Below are 16943 nucleotides of genomic sequence, written 5' to 3' on the forward strand. Positions count from 1 at the left end.
GGCTGCACACCGGGTCAAAGTTATGTGCCAACAATACAACTCTTGCGCCACCTTTTTATTGGGCGAACACCGGTCACATGGACCCACAGCACACTGTTCTCTTAAAGAGGCACTACACCATTGGGCTGCCGAGCCTCAGACGTTTATCAATAACTTAAATAAGTAAATAAGAAATAACAAGACTACACAAATGGTAGACCTCCATAGAAAACACAACAGTGTTATCAACCGCGCCCTGGTATGAGGTCCGCAGGGATTAGCCTTGTTAGCCAAAATGACCCAAGCCTGAAAGGTGGAGGTCAACATGACTTGACCCCGCAGTTCCCAGGACATTTCTGTGCACCTACCATCTGCTCTGAACCCAGACTCAGGCGTCATGTGCTTTCCACTATTTAAAATATAAAGCCTATTAATAATCATGGTTTACTATAGAATATACTCACTAATTTCTACCACACCTGCCGCCGTTGTCATTGATGGAAAGTCTATTGCATTGATGGATTGCAAGTTTACAACCACAAGCAGGATTGCCAGTTAGGACAATTCCGTTTTTTTTTAACTGCAAGAAACACTTTTATCACATCTACACCAGATGATGCTGTTGCAAAACGTGTAGGTACTGCTGGGAGTTGAACCAAGGGTCTCCTGTTTACAAGACAGGCGCATTCACCAGCTAAGCCACAGTACCCCTATTGTAATGTTTACTTGAGACACCAATGAAAAAGGTCTCATGTAGCGTGACCCGATCATGTGTTAAGCTATCAGAACTGGCGGCTAAAGGAATTCCAATTGAGTAGGTTACTTACATTGTACAACTTACTGATGTGATTAGAACACTGCCTCTTCTGTGAACTAGACAGTCACTATGACAGTCCCAGCCACAGCACCCCTCTCAGTTCAGGAGAAATGCTTCAGCAAATGATTGGGAAGGCAACGAAAGTGGTCTGCAGTACCATGACATATTTCTGTTGATCCTTTAAACAGTCCCTTAAACATACACTGATTAACCTATACCGTTGATGGCAGGATTCGAACCTGCGCGGGGTGACCCCAATGGATTACTAGTCCATCACCTTAACCACACAGTTTCGACATTTCAATTCTCTATCTTGTTCAAACATTAGCATTCTGCAACACTTTTGGTAGGTAAAGCATTGCATGACCTCATTCATAATCATCGCGTAACCTTCACTACAATTTGGAGATGCCGGGGATTGAACCCGGGACCTCATACATGTGAAGCATGCGCTCTACCACTGAGCTACATCCCCTTTATGTAATAATTACTACATCTCTACTCTCAATACCTGAAGCTTTGCTTAATGATACAGCCAATCAATAGGTTGACTTGCACTAGGCCATCCTAAGAGATGAAGATATTTGGCCTGCCTGCTAAAAGCAGAGGTGGTTAACTGGTGTGGCAGATTTCAATCATGGAGCGGGGGATCCAATGGATTTCTAGTGCATCAGCTTAACCGCTTGGCCAGGACAATGGTGCTTATCGACCTCAAGTCTATCAGTTGTTCGAACAGTAACAGACTGCAACGCTTGAGGCTGTGTGATCAAATTGTGAAATAGTCCTACACCCTTGACCACAGCTTGCTTTGATCACATCTTAGTGATCGGACCTCAGCACTCCTACATGAGAAGCTTTACAGATGAGCCGAAAACAGATTACTTCAATTGTACATGTGGCAACCGATACATGAAAGTTTGCTTAACGATACAAGAGGGGAAATCGGTTATTGAATGGCAGTACGGTATCATACATTTCTTTGAGAAGTAGTCTGCGTACAGATAGCAGAACTGGCCAACGCTTGTCGGCAGGCCTGAATCTTCGTCGTGACGCAACAATGTTTTTCTCTTCTGTGGCTGTCAACACTTAGTGCGTAAACGTACCAGTGTTTCCCACAGAAATTTTGGAGACTATGGGGGGGGGGGGGCGTGCAAGTCCGGGGGGGGGGGGGGGGGGGGCATTCAACCGGACATGCGCGGTGGTTTGCCTACTAATAGTAAACTAACACTAACAAAGAACTAATTCCTTGGTATTGATTATGGATTTGTTGAGTTGTGGTGCACTATTGTTGCAGCTCACGTTGCATTCAGATGAAATAATAAATGATGGAATTATCTTTAGCCGTTCTTGGTGTATTTATTCATATTACAGATAGCAACCACCCTATTTACAGATATGACACCCTGCGCTAGAACATTTCATTTTTCTTGGCTTTGAGAAAAACAGTTCCAGTGCCCTTTGGTAATTTAAGTCTTCAGGTTCTGGCCCGTTAATAGAGATCCTCAAACAGGCAGCCAGGTGCTCTCCCTGAAGTCTGTTACGGAGGTCTGTTTTGACCTAAAATGGCAAACAACTTGTTATAAAAATATGCATAAAAACAATGGATAAATGTTAATTGAAATTCACATCACTGGTTTTCGTGCAGATGTCCTTACCCTGTTCATTGTGGAAAAGTCTCTTTCACAATTCACGCTTGACACCGGCACAACAAGGGCAATGGCTGCTAAGCGGCTGAGTAATGGGTATATCAGCCCCCATTCGTCGCACTCACTTGCTAGGAGTCTCAGTATGTCAGCCTGGCTCTTGTCCTGAGAGGTCAATAAATGAGAGAGGTCAGTGAACTGTATTTAAATTAAATAAGGTGTGTGTTTGAAAGAATAACATATAACACCAACACAGAAGGTCACAACACAGTGCAGTATAATTCTACTACCTTGAATTGTCCTCTGTGGATATGCTCTCTGAAGGACTGATACTCCTGAATGACATTGATCTCATTCTCAGGTAAAAACTTGTTGGCCAGGATCTTAAGGTGGGCATTATTCTGCTCATCACTTTGTGAAGTTGCCTGTGGTCCCAACACACTGAAGGCCCCAAGAAGATTCAGATTCTCGAAACTGCACTCCAGGTGATGAATCAGGCCACTGATGTAAGGACTGGCAACCTATCATGAGCAGAGAAGAAAACCAACCAAGACTAAGCCACTCAATACCTCAAATGATAATGGTCAGGTGAAAAAAACGAAAAAAAAAACACTAGTTTTAATCCATATTTTGATGAGATTTTCCTTGACTAAAGGGGGATTATTATGTTTTGTTTAAAACCAAAGATCTCCTTCAATCTAATAACTAATACTAAGCTGTGAAAAGTCTTTTGAAAACTTTTAGTTTTAAGAATTCGTAATTGAATTTACATCTGCCACAAATCTTGACCACTGTTGCTCTCGTAGTACGTCGTCAAGACTTTGTCCTCTCCTGTTCCTCTCCTCCTCATGATGTATGGACTGGGCTCCAAGTCCTGAGGGGTCATCCAGATCTCTATGGAGACAGGATAGGAAAGACCCATGTGGGGGAGAAGTGCCGGCATCCTTGATGCGTCTCAAGGTTTCAATTGTGATGGGAACCTAAAATGAGTGTTGGCATTAGACTACAAATGTAATTGTTTAAGATGTCCCAAGTTTCTTCAACAACTAATAACTATTAACTATACCTGTTCCTTTATGTGCAGGAAGTTCACATTTGCCTTCTGAAAAATCTTGGACAAACGGGCAAGATGTGGCAGTACATCTGCCTGCAGATATAATGATGCCACAAATCTGTAAGGGGCACAAAAGGTGTACAGTCCCACTGGGCATCGTTTCACTTCAACTTCCTCAGCTAATGTGGCAAGCACAGCTGCGAGGTTTTGCTGCAATACCTCAATGGCCTGGTGCTGGGACAGCCATCTTGTATCTTTTACTTGCTGGAAATGATAAACCAATTATGATCAGTGTTTCCCGCAGGATTTATTTCAGCAGCGGTGGTGTGGTCCCCGACCCCTCTAGGGGGGTCCGGGGGCATGCCCCCCCGGCCGTAATTTTTTGGTACCCTTTACATTGGAATGCATGAATCTGGTGCACTTTGAGAGGAGAATATGCACTTAAATCCTATTCAAACAGTCCTGTGTATTACTGTAGATGGGATTATTGGTGTTGTAACTTTGCCTTTTGTGTCTTCATTTACAGATTTTATATTTTTGTATAGTAATATTTAAACAAAAAATGCCACAACGCAAATATAATTTGCACAATTTATTTACAGATTTTTGCCTAATGCTTAAACACTAAACATGGTTGCTATGCCCAAAGCATGACTGTTTTTTACATAAGACACAGATTTCAAAAATGAAATCTCCTGCAACAATGGGCAAAACACATCTTTTTAAATTATAAACCTAACTAAAATTTGAAAAGAACACAGACTCACACACATGAAAAATAAAAAATAAAGCTAATTGAATACCAATCAGTGTGAGCCTTAGCACTACAAATAGACCTCAGGTGAGCTCAGCTCCTTTGTGAGACAGTGAGAGTCAGGGGACGAGGACAAGAGAGCGATGATAAGCTTGTTATTGCTTAAAACACTTCTTCTTAGTCTTGGGAGTCAAAAAGTGATGAGAAAATTATAAAATAAATATAAGTTATACATAATAGAAACTATTCATGATCTTTTAAGAAGTCCTTAGGTTTTTCCCCTGCATTTATGCTAATGACCACATGCTTACAGGCGATTAGCATAAATCCCTAACTAAAATACGCGATGAAAACGGATTTTATATGGCAATAAAGAAATACATCGGATCTAACAGTATGGATTCATTTTTCAAAGTTCCCGAAAATACCTAGGCTATAAATTCCTGACTGGATATAAGCTCCTGTAAAGGCTATGAGTGATCCCAAAAAGAGCGACAACACGCACACACACACATAGGCCTACACACACACACACACACACACACACATAGGCCTACACACACACACACACACACACACACACACACACACACACACACACACACACACACACAATACTAGAGGAAAAACGGCACGGAGGTTGCGGTTTATAGATACAATAAAATGATTGGGCTCAGAGTTTTTTTTCTTTTTTTTGAAATTCTCTTTTTATTTAGAAAGGCACATTTCCATCACATACATTAGATACAGCTCTAGTCTGTCAAATACTGCCTTTCTGGGGTTTTGTTTTATGGACCTAAACTACTCCCTGTAGGAACAATAACAGAGATAAAGAGAACACAGCCGGGGAGCGCACTTCACTTCAGAGAAAAAAAAGGAGGATCACACAAAACACAAGTATATTCAAATAAAATCAGATCTAACTGGTTTCACATACTCAGTCCATTTGGACCAGGTCTTATAAAAAATGTCTTTCTCGACCTTGAGGGAATAAGAGATCTTTTCCATAACATAAATCTCATACACAATTTCGATCCATTCATCAATGGTGGGAGGGTCCACTTTTAACCATTTCCTCGTGACACATTTCTTACTAGCTGCCAACAGTATAGCGAGCAGTTTTTTGTCTTTTATGTTCCACGTTTCAAACAATAAATTTCCCAAAAACAAAGTTTCACATTTTAATGGGATGTTGTAGCGGTATCGTATTCACTGTGTATGTTGTATGGTGCGTGCCCCCTTTAAGGGAAGGGGGCGTGGCACCCACCTGGTGTTACAACGCAGGTCTTAAGGAACGCACCTCTGGCTGTGCGGGTTCTGTGTTTTGGGAAATAAATCCTTCTCGTGTTTTTCACCGGCAATCAAGTCTCCGTCTCCATTTCATTGCGATCTCCTACAATGTTCACATTAAATACATTGTTAATATGTTTGTGGATCTCTTCCCAGTAAGACCTCATTGCTTGGCAGTCCCAGAAAATATGGAAGTGGTTGGCTCCACAGAGATCCACAGAGCCTCCAACAGGCGTCTCCGTTGCCTTGGTGTCGCTTTTGTATGGGTGTGATAAAAAATCTTGTTATATTTTTCCAGCAGAACTCCCGCCATGTATTTGACCCGGTCGAGAGCCATTGTAGTGGACATATTTTCTCCCAGCTCTCCTGTGAGATCTTTACCCCTATTTCTTTTTCCCATTTCCTCTTTATGTATTCTGTATTCTCTTGTTTGGATAATTGTATGGCGTTATATAATTTTGAGATAATTTTATCGCATGTTCTAGATTTAGTCAATGCTAGAAATACCTCCATGAACCCTGGCCCATCTTTTCCTAACGCCTCTTTAATATTTTTGTTAAAGTAATCTCTCACTTGCAGGTACCTGAAAAAATCATCTTTCCCCAGACCGTGATCCTTCTGTAGGGTTTCAAAACTCTGAAATACCCCCTTGTGGACAAATGAATAATAGGAAGTTAAACCTTTTGTGATCCATGTCTTGAATCTGCCGTCGATTTTATTCGGTGTAAAGTCTGAGTCATAGGCACACCACCTCATAATTTTAGATGTGTTTTTAAATCTGCAAATTTTGGTTATTTCCTGCCAGGACTTCAGGAAGCTGCCTGTTATAGAGTCTTCTGGAATCTCCTGTTCTTCTTGCAGTTTGTTATCATTTAGTAGAGCTGTTATTGGGATACCCTTTACCATCGTTCCTTCTATTTCCTTCCATGCTGCAGTGTATGATGGTGAACACAGGCAGACTAGCGGCCTTAACTGGGCTGCATAGTAGTATTCCTGTAAGCAGGGAAGGCCCATCCCACCCTTTTCTTTTCTTAATTGCAGCGTTTTGAATTTAATTCTGGCCTTTTTCCCTTGCCACAGATACCTCGCTATCAATCTGTCCCATTCTAAGAATTGCTTAGATGGTATTCTAACTGGTAGACATTGAAAAAGATACAGCATCCGTGGGAGAATATTCATCCTGATTGATTCTATCCGGGAGCTTAAACTCAAAAAGGGAATAACGTTCCATCTTTGTATATCAGTTTTTATCTTTGAATTTAAGGGATCGTAGTTGATGTTATATAACCTTGTGAAGTCCCTAGGTAATGAGACACCCAAATATTTAATGGACTCAGCCTCCCAATTCCAGTTGTATATGGTCTTAATTGAAACTGGAGGGTCATAATTAAATGTTAATATTTGAGTTTTATTAACATTAATTTTGTAACCTGAGATTGAACCAAATTCCTCTAGCAATTTCATCAATTTTGGGAGTGTCTGAGTAGGTTGTGTTATACTTATCAATAAATCGTCTGCAAATAGGGCCAGTTTTTTCTCCCCGGATGCCATCGGTACCCCCTTTATATCAGTTCTCTGCCTAATTAGCTGACTTATGGGTTCTACAAACAAGGCGAAGAGGAGCGGCGACGCACAACACCCCTGTCTTGTTCCTCTTTCCAGAATGAACGAGTTGGACAAATCTCCATTGATTTTGACTCTAGCAGTTGGTCCGCCATATAGTGCTGCAAACGTGTCAATTATAGTTGTATGAAAGCCAAATTTTGAAAGTAATTTGAGTCAAATGCTTTCTCTGCATCCAAACTTAGTATCAACGCCTCCAGTCTTTGTTGTGTGACTTGTCTCACAACGTGCAGTGTTTTCCTTATGTTATCTTGGGTCTGTCTTTTCCTGACAAAGCCAGTCTGGTCCTCATGTATTAATACCGGTAGTATCAATTCTATTCGCTTAGATAATATGGAGGTGAATAGTTTAGAGTCGTTGTTTAAAAGACTTACAGGACGGTAATTCCCACATTCCAATTTGTCTTTCCCCTCTTTAGGTATGGTCGAAATCACCGCCTCCCTCCATGAGGGGGGAATGTTTTTGTTTTCCAGAACCCAGTTGAATGTTTTTCAACTGGGATTAGTTGATCTTGCATTGTTTTGTACCATTCTGTGGGAAAACCATCTGTCCCTGGAGACTTCCCCCCTTTCATCCTCCTGATTGCCAATTGAATTTCTTCTTTTGTTATTTTAGATGTTAATTTTCCATTTTGTTCATCAGTGATCTTTGGAAGGTTTACCTGGGACAAGAAGGCATCGATTTGGTTGTCGTTGCTTGTCTGTGGTTGGGAATATAATTTTTTATAGTATTCTTGGAAGCATTGTTGTATTTTCTCCTGACTAGTTTCTATTACTTTCGTTACAGAGTTTCTTATTTTATATATAGTTCTGTCTGCTTGTTGTTTTCTTAATCTATATGATAAAAGTTTCAGTGATTTCCCACCTGTCTCATAGTATTGTTGCTTTGTAAAAAGGAGCTTTTTTTTAATTTCCTGAGTATTTATTTCATCTATTTCTTTTTTTAATTTTATAATCTTACATTTGTTGTCATCTTTTAGGTACTTTGCATGTTCTCTCTGTAGACTTTTCAAGTCCTCTTCTAATTTTTTTAGTTTTCGCTCCCTAATTTTCTTCTCATATGAGGAGATGGCTATTATTTTGCCCCTCAACACTGCTTTTAATGCATCCCAGAGAATGGGTGGGGTCACTTCCTCATTATCATTATTTTCCAAATATAATTCAATTTCACTGTTCAGTTTATCTTTAATAATTGGGTTGTTCAGAATACTTGAGTTCAGTCTCCAGAGCGTAGATTTCTTCTTATTATTAAGATAAATTGACATATAGATGGGACCGTGATCTGAAATAGTACTGGGTCCTATTTCACAGTTATCCACCCTAAAGAAATCTCCTTTAAGCATAAAAAAGTAATCGATGCGCGAGTATACATTGTGAGCGTGCGAGTAATGTGAGTAGTCTCGGCTCGTCGGGTTTTTCTCTCTCCACACGTCAACAATCCCCACTTCATGCGTCGGATTTCCCGTTTGAAGAGTCAATTTTCGGGTTTAATCGAATGTTAAAATCTCAACCACCTATTAGAATCCCTTGACTTTTTGTCGTCATTAAATCAACCATATGTTTATAGAAGGACCAGACACTGCCCGGTGGAACATACACGTTAAGGAGACTTATCACAACACCTTCTATTCTTCCTATAACCATAACAAATCTGCCTTCCTTATCCTTATGTTCTGATATGTGTTCATAGTTTACCGCATTGGATATCAGAGTCGCCACTCCTCTCCGCCTTCCCGATTCATGTGAAGTAGAAGTAAACATGTTTAAATCCTGATTTATTCAGTTTAGCATGTTCTGAGTCGCTGAGGTGTGTCTCTTGTAGGAAAGCTATTTGAATTTTATCTTTCTTTAATTTTGATAAGATTTTCCCCCTCTTAACTGGATTGAGTACACCATTTATATTAAATGATGCTATTTTCAAAGACCTGTTTTGCATCTATGTGATTCCCTCCTCCATCCCAAACAAAAACCTGGTGCGCTTCCCCCTCCCCGCGTGAACCGGCAGGGAATGAATAATTAACACATTAATAAACATCAAACTGAATACGATTTGTCCTTGTGACTCCCTATGTAAGGGTCTGTTAACCTGACCCTGTTGAACCTCCCGAGGAGGCTCGAAGGGAAAAGTCTCCCTCAGTTCGGAGGGAGAGGCCCTTACCTGCAACAGTCGCATGTCAAAAAAAAAAAAAAGTAAGGTGAAAAAATCGGCCCCGAACGAACCAGTCTATTAAACAGTGGATCTCCACCACTAATTACGGATATAGTGTCCGATTTCACAGTTTATTCCGACGTCCTCAGGCCGTGGGTTAAGTCCTTTAGGTGCCGGAGGGGGACGGTGATGATTTCCTGAAGGCTCGGAGCTTCTCCTTGTATCCCAGCTCCCGTCCGGCTGTGCCCTTCCTTGCGCGTCGATCCACTCTTGTCCAGGTCAGCCGCTGCACCTGCTCCATGAGCGTCGCCGGAGGTGTGGTGGTTGTCACGGTGTAGCCTCTTCTCCGCAGGTCCTCTGATGCCTCCTCCATGGTCTCGTAAGTTTTGGTCCCGTCCTCGTGTCTCACGCGCAGCCTGGCAGGGAAGAGGGTCTGGAACTGGATTCTATTTTCCTTCAGCACTTTGCGTATCTCTGTGTATTCTCTTCGTTTCTTGAGTATCAGAGGTGGGTAGTCGTGGTCCAGGTTTATGTGGTTTTCTTGCCAGGCAAACCCCTTCTTCTGCCATGCTTTGCGGAGTAATGTGTCTTTTGTTTTAAAGCTTAGACACTTGATTACAATGGAGCGTGGCGGCGCGTCCGCCGGCGGCTGCGGTCCCAGAGACCGGTGAGCTCTCTCGATCTGCAGGTCGGGCATGTCATTAGTCAGCTCGAGACCTTCGCGGAGTAGATTTTCCACAAATGAGATCATTGTGGTTGATTCCTTCTCGGATCCCTCCGGCACCCCATAGATCCTTATGTTCTCACGTCTGGAGCGGCTTTCCAGATCCAGCAACTTGTCCTCCAGCTTGGTGTGCAGCTGTAGCATAGCCGTGATAACTTCTTCTGTGTTTTGGATCCTCTCTTCTGCTCTCCCAATTCGCCCTTCCGCCTCGTCCAATCTGGCATTTGCCTTAACTATTTCTTCTTTTATTGTCCCTAATTGTTCTTTGTTTTCTCGGTGAAACTCTCTCAGTTCTCGCAGGATCAGTTCCGTGTCCGCCATTACTCCACGTCGCTTCGTTAGCTTACCCCTGTTAGCTGCTAGTTGTCGCTGTGCCTGTCTTTCTCACCCCCGTCTTCAGACGACGTTTACTGCTCAAAGTGGTGATATTACTTCTTCTCCCCTTTCTCTACACTTTTTGCAGAATTATTTCTTTGGTTTGTATGGAGATATTTCTCTAATTGCTCTGGCTCAATCGGGAGCTCTCTCGCTATGCGACCATCTTGACGGTGTTCTGACCGGAAGTCACTCAGAGGGTTTTTAACACTGGTGGTCATGTAGCGACACATTTTAGCAACTTACTCTCTCTCTCTCTCTCTCTGTCTCTCTCTCTCTCTCTGTCTGTCTCTCTCTTTCCTTCTTTCTTCGATCTTCCGCTTCACTCGCTACTGCTAGAATCAATGTAACTTTGCAACCATGTAGGGTAGCCTACTGCCAACAACTGCCACACTCGCTGTGTATTTTTCTTCTTCGATGTTGGTTACGTGACGATGTGCCGCGTGCTGCGCAATTGACATTACGCGCTGTACATTTTCTAAAAGGAGCTACGTAAAAAAAAATATAAAAAAAATGAATTAGGAGAAGGATTTTTATTGCAGCGGCGGAGAAAATTCAGCAGCGGCGACGCGCCGCTGCTGTGTGAACGTGGGGGAAACACTGATGATTAACCAACTTAACTTAAGGTTAAGACATTTAAATTTATATAATTATACACATAAATGATTTGCCTTCAACTTCAAGTCAGCTAGTCCCAGGGTAGTAGCAGCAGTCTTCAGTGCTGCAGTCCGGTTTGCACTGTGTTGGAAGTACAAATACAGGTCCTGGAGGTGGTCTCGGAAAATTGCCATGTATCTGACACCATTGGAAGCATCCCTACAGGCCAGTGCAAGCCGGTGAGCAGCACAAGCAACACCAACAACCTTGGGGAAGCTATCAGTGAGTTGTTTCACAACTCCATTCAAACGCCCTGTGGTGAATAAAATATGTTTTACTAATGAATTCTTCAAAAAAACATCAGGGAAAATAATTATACCTGAATAAATAATTATACCTGACCTGTCATAACAGCAGCACCGTCTGTGCCAATTCCATAGAGCTTCTCTGTTGGCATATTCTCATTCATTAGGACCGTTTTAATGGCAGTTACAATAGTGTCAGCCCTCCCATCAGGGACTGAGACAATGTCTAGGAACTGGTTGAAAACCAGTCCCTCATTATCCAGGTATCTGAATTGAACAAAAACAACATTAGGAATAGAACAGATTAGAGATGTGATTATTTCGCACACAGTTGAAAAAGGAAAAAATCAGTCTACATTGGTAACAGGGGTAAATTGTCCTCCAAACATTCGGTCAAACCTGACATGCAGGTCAAGCTGGCGAGATGTGGACACATCCGTGCTCTCATCCACCTCAAGGCTCATGGCCTGGGATGCCCTAATCTCTTGAATAATGGGCTCTTCGATAATCTGTGAAATTATTTCCAGCATCTCATCGATGATTCGATGAGAGCGATAATTGTTCCTGCGGTCCACCTTTTAAATAAGAACATTTCAAATGCGATATTTACTTAAATATTTACTTGAATTTCCTTCGGGATGAAGTACTATCTTATCTTAAATGCACTAAGTTAAGTTTGGAATGTTTGTAAAGGCATTCACCTTAAGCTTGTCAAAATAATCACACCCCAAAAGTCTGGCTAAACTAAGCAATTTGGGGTAGTTGGTGTGGTGAGCCATCTCATTTTTTATCAGCCAGTAAAGACACTTGAAACCACCAATAATAGCTTCGTGCTCCAAATTTATCACTGGCTCGAAGGTGGACATGATGGAGTATCCTGCATAAAGTGGAACAATTAAATTACTAACACTAGCAATTTAACTGTATAGAAAAATGTATAGAAAAATGTAGGAACTTGGAGTTTATTACAGGAGCAAGGTCAAGACATTACCTGATGCGACTGACTGCTGGGATGTCATGCTCAGTTGGTGGTGTTCAGTACTGATGTGGTGCTCCAGGTAATCCTTCCTGTAATGGAGAGCACCGACCTCCACAAAGGGTCTTTTTGTAGGACCATTCCTTACAGGTGGCTTATGCTGCCTGCAAATACGGCAAAACATTCCTAAAAATAAAACAATAAGAATTATAACAATTCCATTGTCCTCATCTCATCCTCGTCATTTTATTTCTCCATATTATTCCGAGCTTATCAAGTTAAAATATTCAAATATTATAAAGAAATAATAATGAGAAATGTTAAGCTTACCATGTGGAGTGGTGTAAAGCCAGGCTTTGAACTGAGGTAACTGCAGCCACTCCGGGTTCCAGCCTGACTTTCTGTGTTTGCCAGCTTTTATATAACACAGAAAATATACATAAACAACTGAAGGAATCGATTACTGCTCCTTTGTCATGAGTTGAACTTGTTTTCCCTCCCTCAAGAGAGACAGTCTCTCCTTCTGCCCCTATGGTACTTGGCCCTGCTGCCCCTGTCTGCATGTCTGTCCCTGTGTGTGTTGCTTCCTCTGCCCCTGCCGTTTCTTCAACTACATGAAGAAGCTGTCTTTTCTGGTACAAAGCAATACATAATTACCATTGCAATTACTCAAATTATGTCTTTAAAAATGAATACCAATATGACATCCTGACAAAGGCAGCAATTCGTGGCAGTTGATGTTAGGCCTACCTCAGATACTACCTCTTCATTCTGAGGTGAATTAAGATCCCTCTTTTTAAAATACTTCAAAACGCTCATGATCTGAATTAACAAAACAAATGTAGCATCATCAGTTTAGCATCCTTCTGTCGGTGGCTAGCATAAATGCCTCTGGTGATTCTCAAATAATTCGGTTTTACGGTGAACCACATCATTCAAACAACACAGACTTGCATTGGTTACCTGCGCAATGGGTCATCAACTATACAATTAATTAGCACGGGAAAATTCACGAATTTTCATGCAAACCCTTTTTGCCAAAACTACCAGTAGTTGCCCTCTCTCTATGGTATGAGCTAAGCCCTTGAGTGAGTGACGGCTGACTGAGATATGCATTTTCGCGCCACGATGCTCGACTGATATGCATTTTCGCGCCACAATGCTCGACTGCCGCCAGAAATAATTTGAAAGCTGCAACTTCACATTTACACGATTGATTCATTTTAACTCAACACAAGCTGAATAATACACTTTCTGCATATTAGAAAAGTGTGCTGGCTTCCATACTGGAAAACGCAACTTTATGTAGGCTAGTAATACTCACCAAAAAATCTTGAGCCCACGGTAACAGAGCGTCGTGTACATGAGAAAATGTAAATCTGCAGCAACAGAAAAACACTTTTATCATGGATGCAATTAATCAATTGTATAAGTTATAGGGCAGCCATAAATGTATTTAACTGTAATGGGCCGCCAGTTTCATGCTGCAGTTTCCTTTACTCATGAAATGGTAAATGGTCTGCATATATATAGCGCTTTATCTGTAACCAGTGGCCACCCAAAGCCCATTCATACACACATTCATACACCGACAGCGGAGTCAGCCATGCAAGGCGACAGCCAGCTCGTCGGGAGCAGTTAGGGTTAGGTGCCTTGCTCAGGGACACCTCGACACACGCTAGGAGGAGCCGGGGATCGAACTAGCAACCTTGCGGTTACCAGCCAACCCACTAGTGCCGCCCATGAACATAATGAGGAAATAAACCAATAACTAGCAATTAAGCTTCCTAGCCGCCGGCAGCCGGCAATGCACTGCAAACGAGCTTGCTAATTGACGGCCAAATATTCTTTTCTGATCTCGCTTCCTAGACGAAATTGCACCCGACGTATTTCAGGTGCATGGCCAGCGTAACACACAAAAGTATTACACAAGTTCAGACAAACCTACTCTGTTGCCAGGTTTGACACAAATTAGTTTCACTAACATGGAAATGCTATGCTGCTTGCTAGTCACATGTAGGCTATCTTAAATGGTGGAGGAAGGTTCGTAATTGCCTCGCATGCTAAAATATTAAATCTATAATTTACTTATTTTTTCTTGAAAAAGCCTTAGTCCAGCCATCTAGTTACTTTAACCCCCAAATAAATTCATTACCAGATAGCTATTATTAGTCATGAATACTTACATAGTTGAGATGACTGTGTCTTGACTCACATGTACTTCCAAAATTCTTCCACTGAATGAGCTGAGTCCGTCAGTTGCATTTGCGCGTCATGTATGATTGCGTGGTTATCGCGAGACAGCTGAAAGGCTACATTTACTGGATTTATTCACTTTATCCCAACATGACCGTAATAATTTTATTTACACTTTCTGCAGATATACATTCTACACAACAGATGGCCAATCTCCTTTTTTCAGTGTACGACTATTTAAACACAATGGCGTGGCCTAAATGTCACCTTCTCAATCGTTTCATAGGCTACACATTTGTATAAACCCCCCGTTTACACAATGGGAAAACACATGTTTTCATACGTTTTGCCCTTTCATTTAGGCTACAGGGAAACGATCATTTATAAAAACTCTGAAACTCCGTTTTTATGTTTGCGTGTGCACTAGGTCAAACGGATTTCTATGTTCTCAAACAGTATGCATCTAAAAATGCATCACCTCTGTGAGCATCGTATGTTTACAGTTAGTTAACTTACTGATCATGGATGCTGATAAGGTAGTGCTCATACGTTAATGCAAAATTCCGAATGTCGCGCTCTCTATTTTTTAGACAACTCAAGACCCTCTGCAACGTAAGCACACGCACGCTAAACTGATTGGCTTTCATCACGATTCGCCAGACTCTCATTTAAATAAAGTTCAAGGATTGCCAACTTGGATTCGGCTGCAGAAGGCTATTCGGCACAGTCGCAGGCTGACAGCCGAACTTCGTGCTCTCATGCAATCCCAATGAGAGCGACACGAACTTCGTCTGAGCAAAAAACAAAAAACCAAAAAAAAAACTTCATGTGCACGCAGAGACTATGGCGGCCGAAATTAGACTGGCGGGGCGCCATAGTCTCGTCAATGTGTGGGAAACACTGACGTACCGTACTCATATCAATGTGTTGACCGGCACTAGCTTTTGAGCGCACACTAGCTTTTGAGCGCACAAAAGCGTGCGCTTTTGAAATCGCACTCTGACGACCCCGCCTACTTGGTGACTACCTATCTTCCTTCAGGTGATAAGCTGATGCCATCAGCTGGATCTGGAGCACCTGGGACCGGTGCTCCGGCCGAATAAAAGAGCAGCTGATTGCTTGCTGTGGGCGCTACTCATTGGCCCTCCTTGCAGGCGTCCACACCTTTTGGGGTTTTCGTTGGCGGTTTTGTTTAGTTATGTTCTGTATGGAAATAAACCTTTATTTTATATTGGTAATGCACCGTCTCTCCCGTTTTTGTCATCGCCGTTGAGCCGGGTTATGACAAATGGGGGCTCGTCCATTCGGTTTGAGCCACAGTTGAGTGTAGATTTTGTTTGACGTGAGTTTGGAGTTTGGTTGGCCTGGCTGCAGGTGTTCTCCTTTTAGTACGGACTTTGTGGGCGGTGCCGGTGGAGGCACACGTCCGGCACACATGTGCCTTTGTTTGTTTGCCTTAAGGGTAAAACGGTTGTTGCTCATTTTGCGAGTGTTTTTCCGTAATTAAGGGGAGAGTACATGGTGCATATGGGCTGACGGATCAGGGTGAGTATCTGGGTCGCTCATTTAATTTATGCCATTAACAAAAGCCGGTTGACAAGTGTTGTCCTCAGCGTGTGGGTCTTAGTGCGGTGCGGAGTTTTCCCTGGTAGGCATAGCGGCGTTCCCCTTTGGGTTCGTTGCGGGGGTCGTGGTAGTGTTGTGGCGGCATAGTGGTTAAAGCATTGTCTTGGGAGCATGTCCGTGATTTCGGGGGAGTTGCTGGCTTGCTAGTCGCTTTCCCGGGTTAGCGGTCTCTAGTGCGTAAGTACCCGCCACTGCCCGCTGCATGAAGACTAGCCGGGAGTTTAGGTAGGGGGTTGATGTTTAGTTAGCGGGGAAACTCCAAACTGGGATCCTCTTAGTGCGCACGGGGACACTTCGCTGTCTTGCTGGTCCGGTTCGGGCATAACGGTGTGTTTTGCTTGGTCCTCGTGGTGGTCTTGAGATGGCTGAATGTGAAGCGTTTGTGGCGGCTCCGTCAGAGGAGGCCTTGGGCAAGTGTACAAAGGAACAGTTGTTGAAACTGTCGGAGTATTATTCGGTGGCCGGGATAGAAAGGAAGCGTAAAGAAGATATTAATATTGCTTTGAAGGTAAAACTTATTGAACTGGGAGTCCTTACGTCTGGCCCGGTGCCAGCTTCTCCACCTGCCGTAGGCATGTCTTTTCAGACTCAGGGGCTGACGTTTGAGCAGCAAAAAGAGCTCCTCACGATGCAGTTGGAACATGAGAGATTTAAATGTGAGATGGAAGCTAAAAAACAGATAGAGCTGGAGGTGATCCGCCAGCGGGAGGGTTATCGTCTGGCTGCTGAGAGTCAGAAGGGGCAGGTGTCTGGGGTCGGTGCGCGGCCCTTTGACATCAACAACTTGCGGCTGTTGCCACCGTTTAATGAGAGGGATCCTGACTCATTTTTTGGTC

The 16943-nt window shown here is 42.6% G+C and overlaps 1 protein-coding gene across 1 annotated transcript; it reads right to left on the reverse strand.

Annotated features, from left to right (window-relative positions):
* Positions 1-1978: 1978 nt before the first annotated feature.
* On the reverse strand, positions 1979-3382 carry LOC132460027 (uncharacterized). The gene is made up of 4 exons (XM_060055017.1): positions 3260-3382; positions 2730-2960; positions 2452-2604; positions 1979-2353 (listed from the first exon to the last, which is right to left on the reverse strand). Exons 1-4 carry the CDS (start codon positions 3380-3382, stop codon positions 2180-2182), a joined length of 681 nt encoding a protein of 226 aa, XP_059911000.1. The 3' UTR covers positions 1979-2179.
* Positions 3383-16943: the final 13561 nt, after the last annotated feature.

Source organism: Gadus macrocephalus, chromosome 1, assembly GCF_031168955.1.
Source record: "Gadus macrocephalus chromosome 1, ASM3116895v1".
Classification (NCBI taxonomy): domain Eukaryota; kingdom Metazoa; phylum Chordata; class Actinopteri; order Gadiformes; family Gadidae; genus Gadus; species Gadus macrocephalus.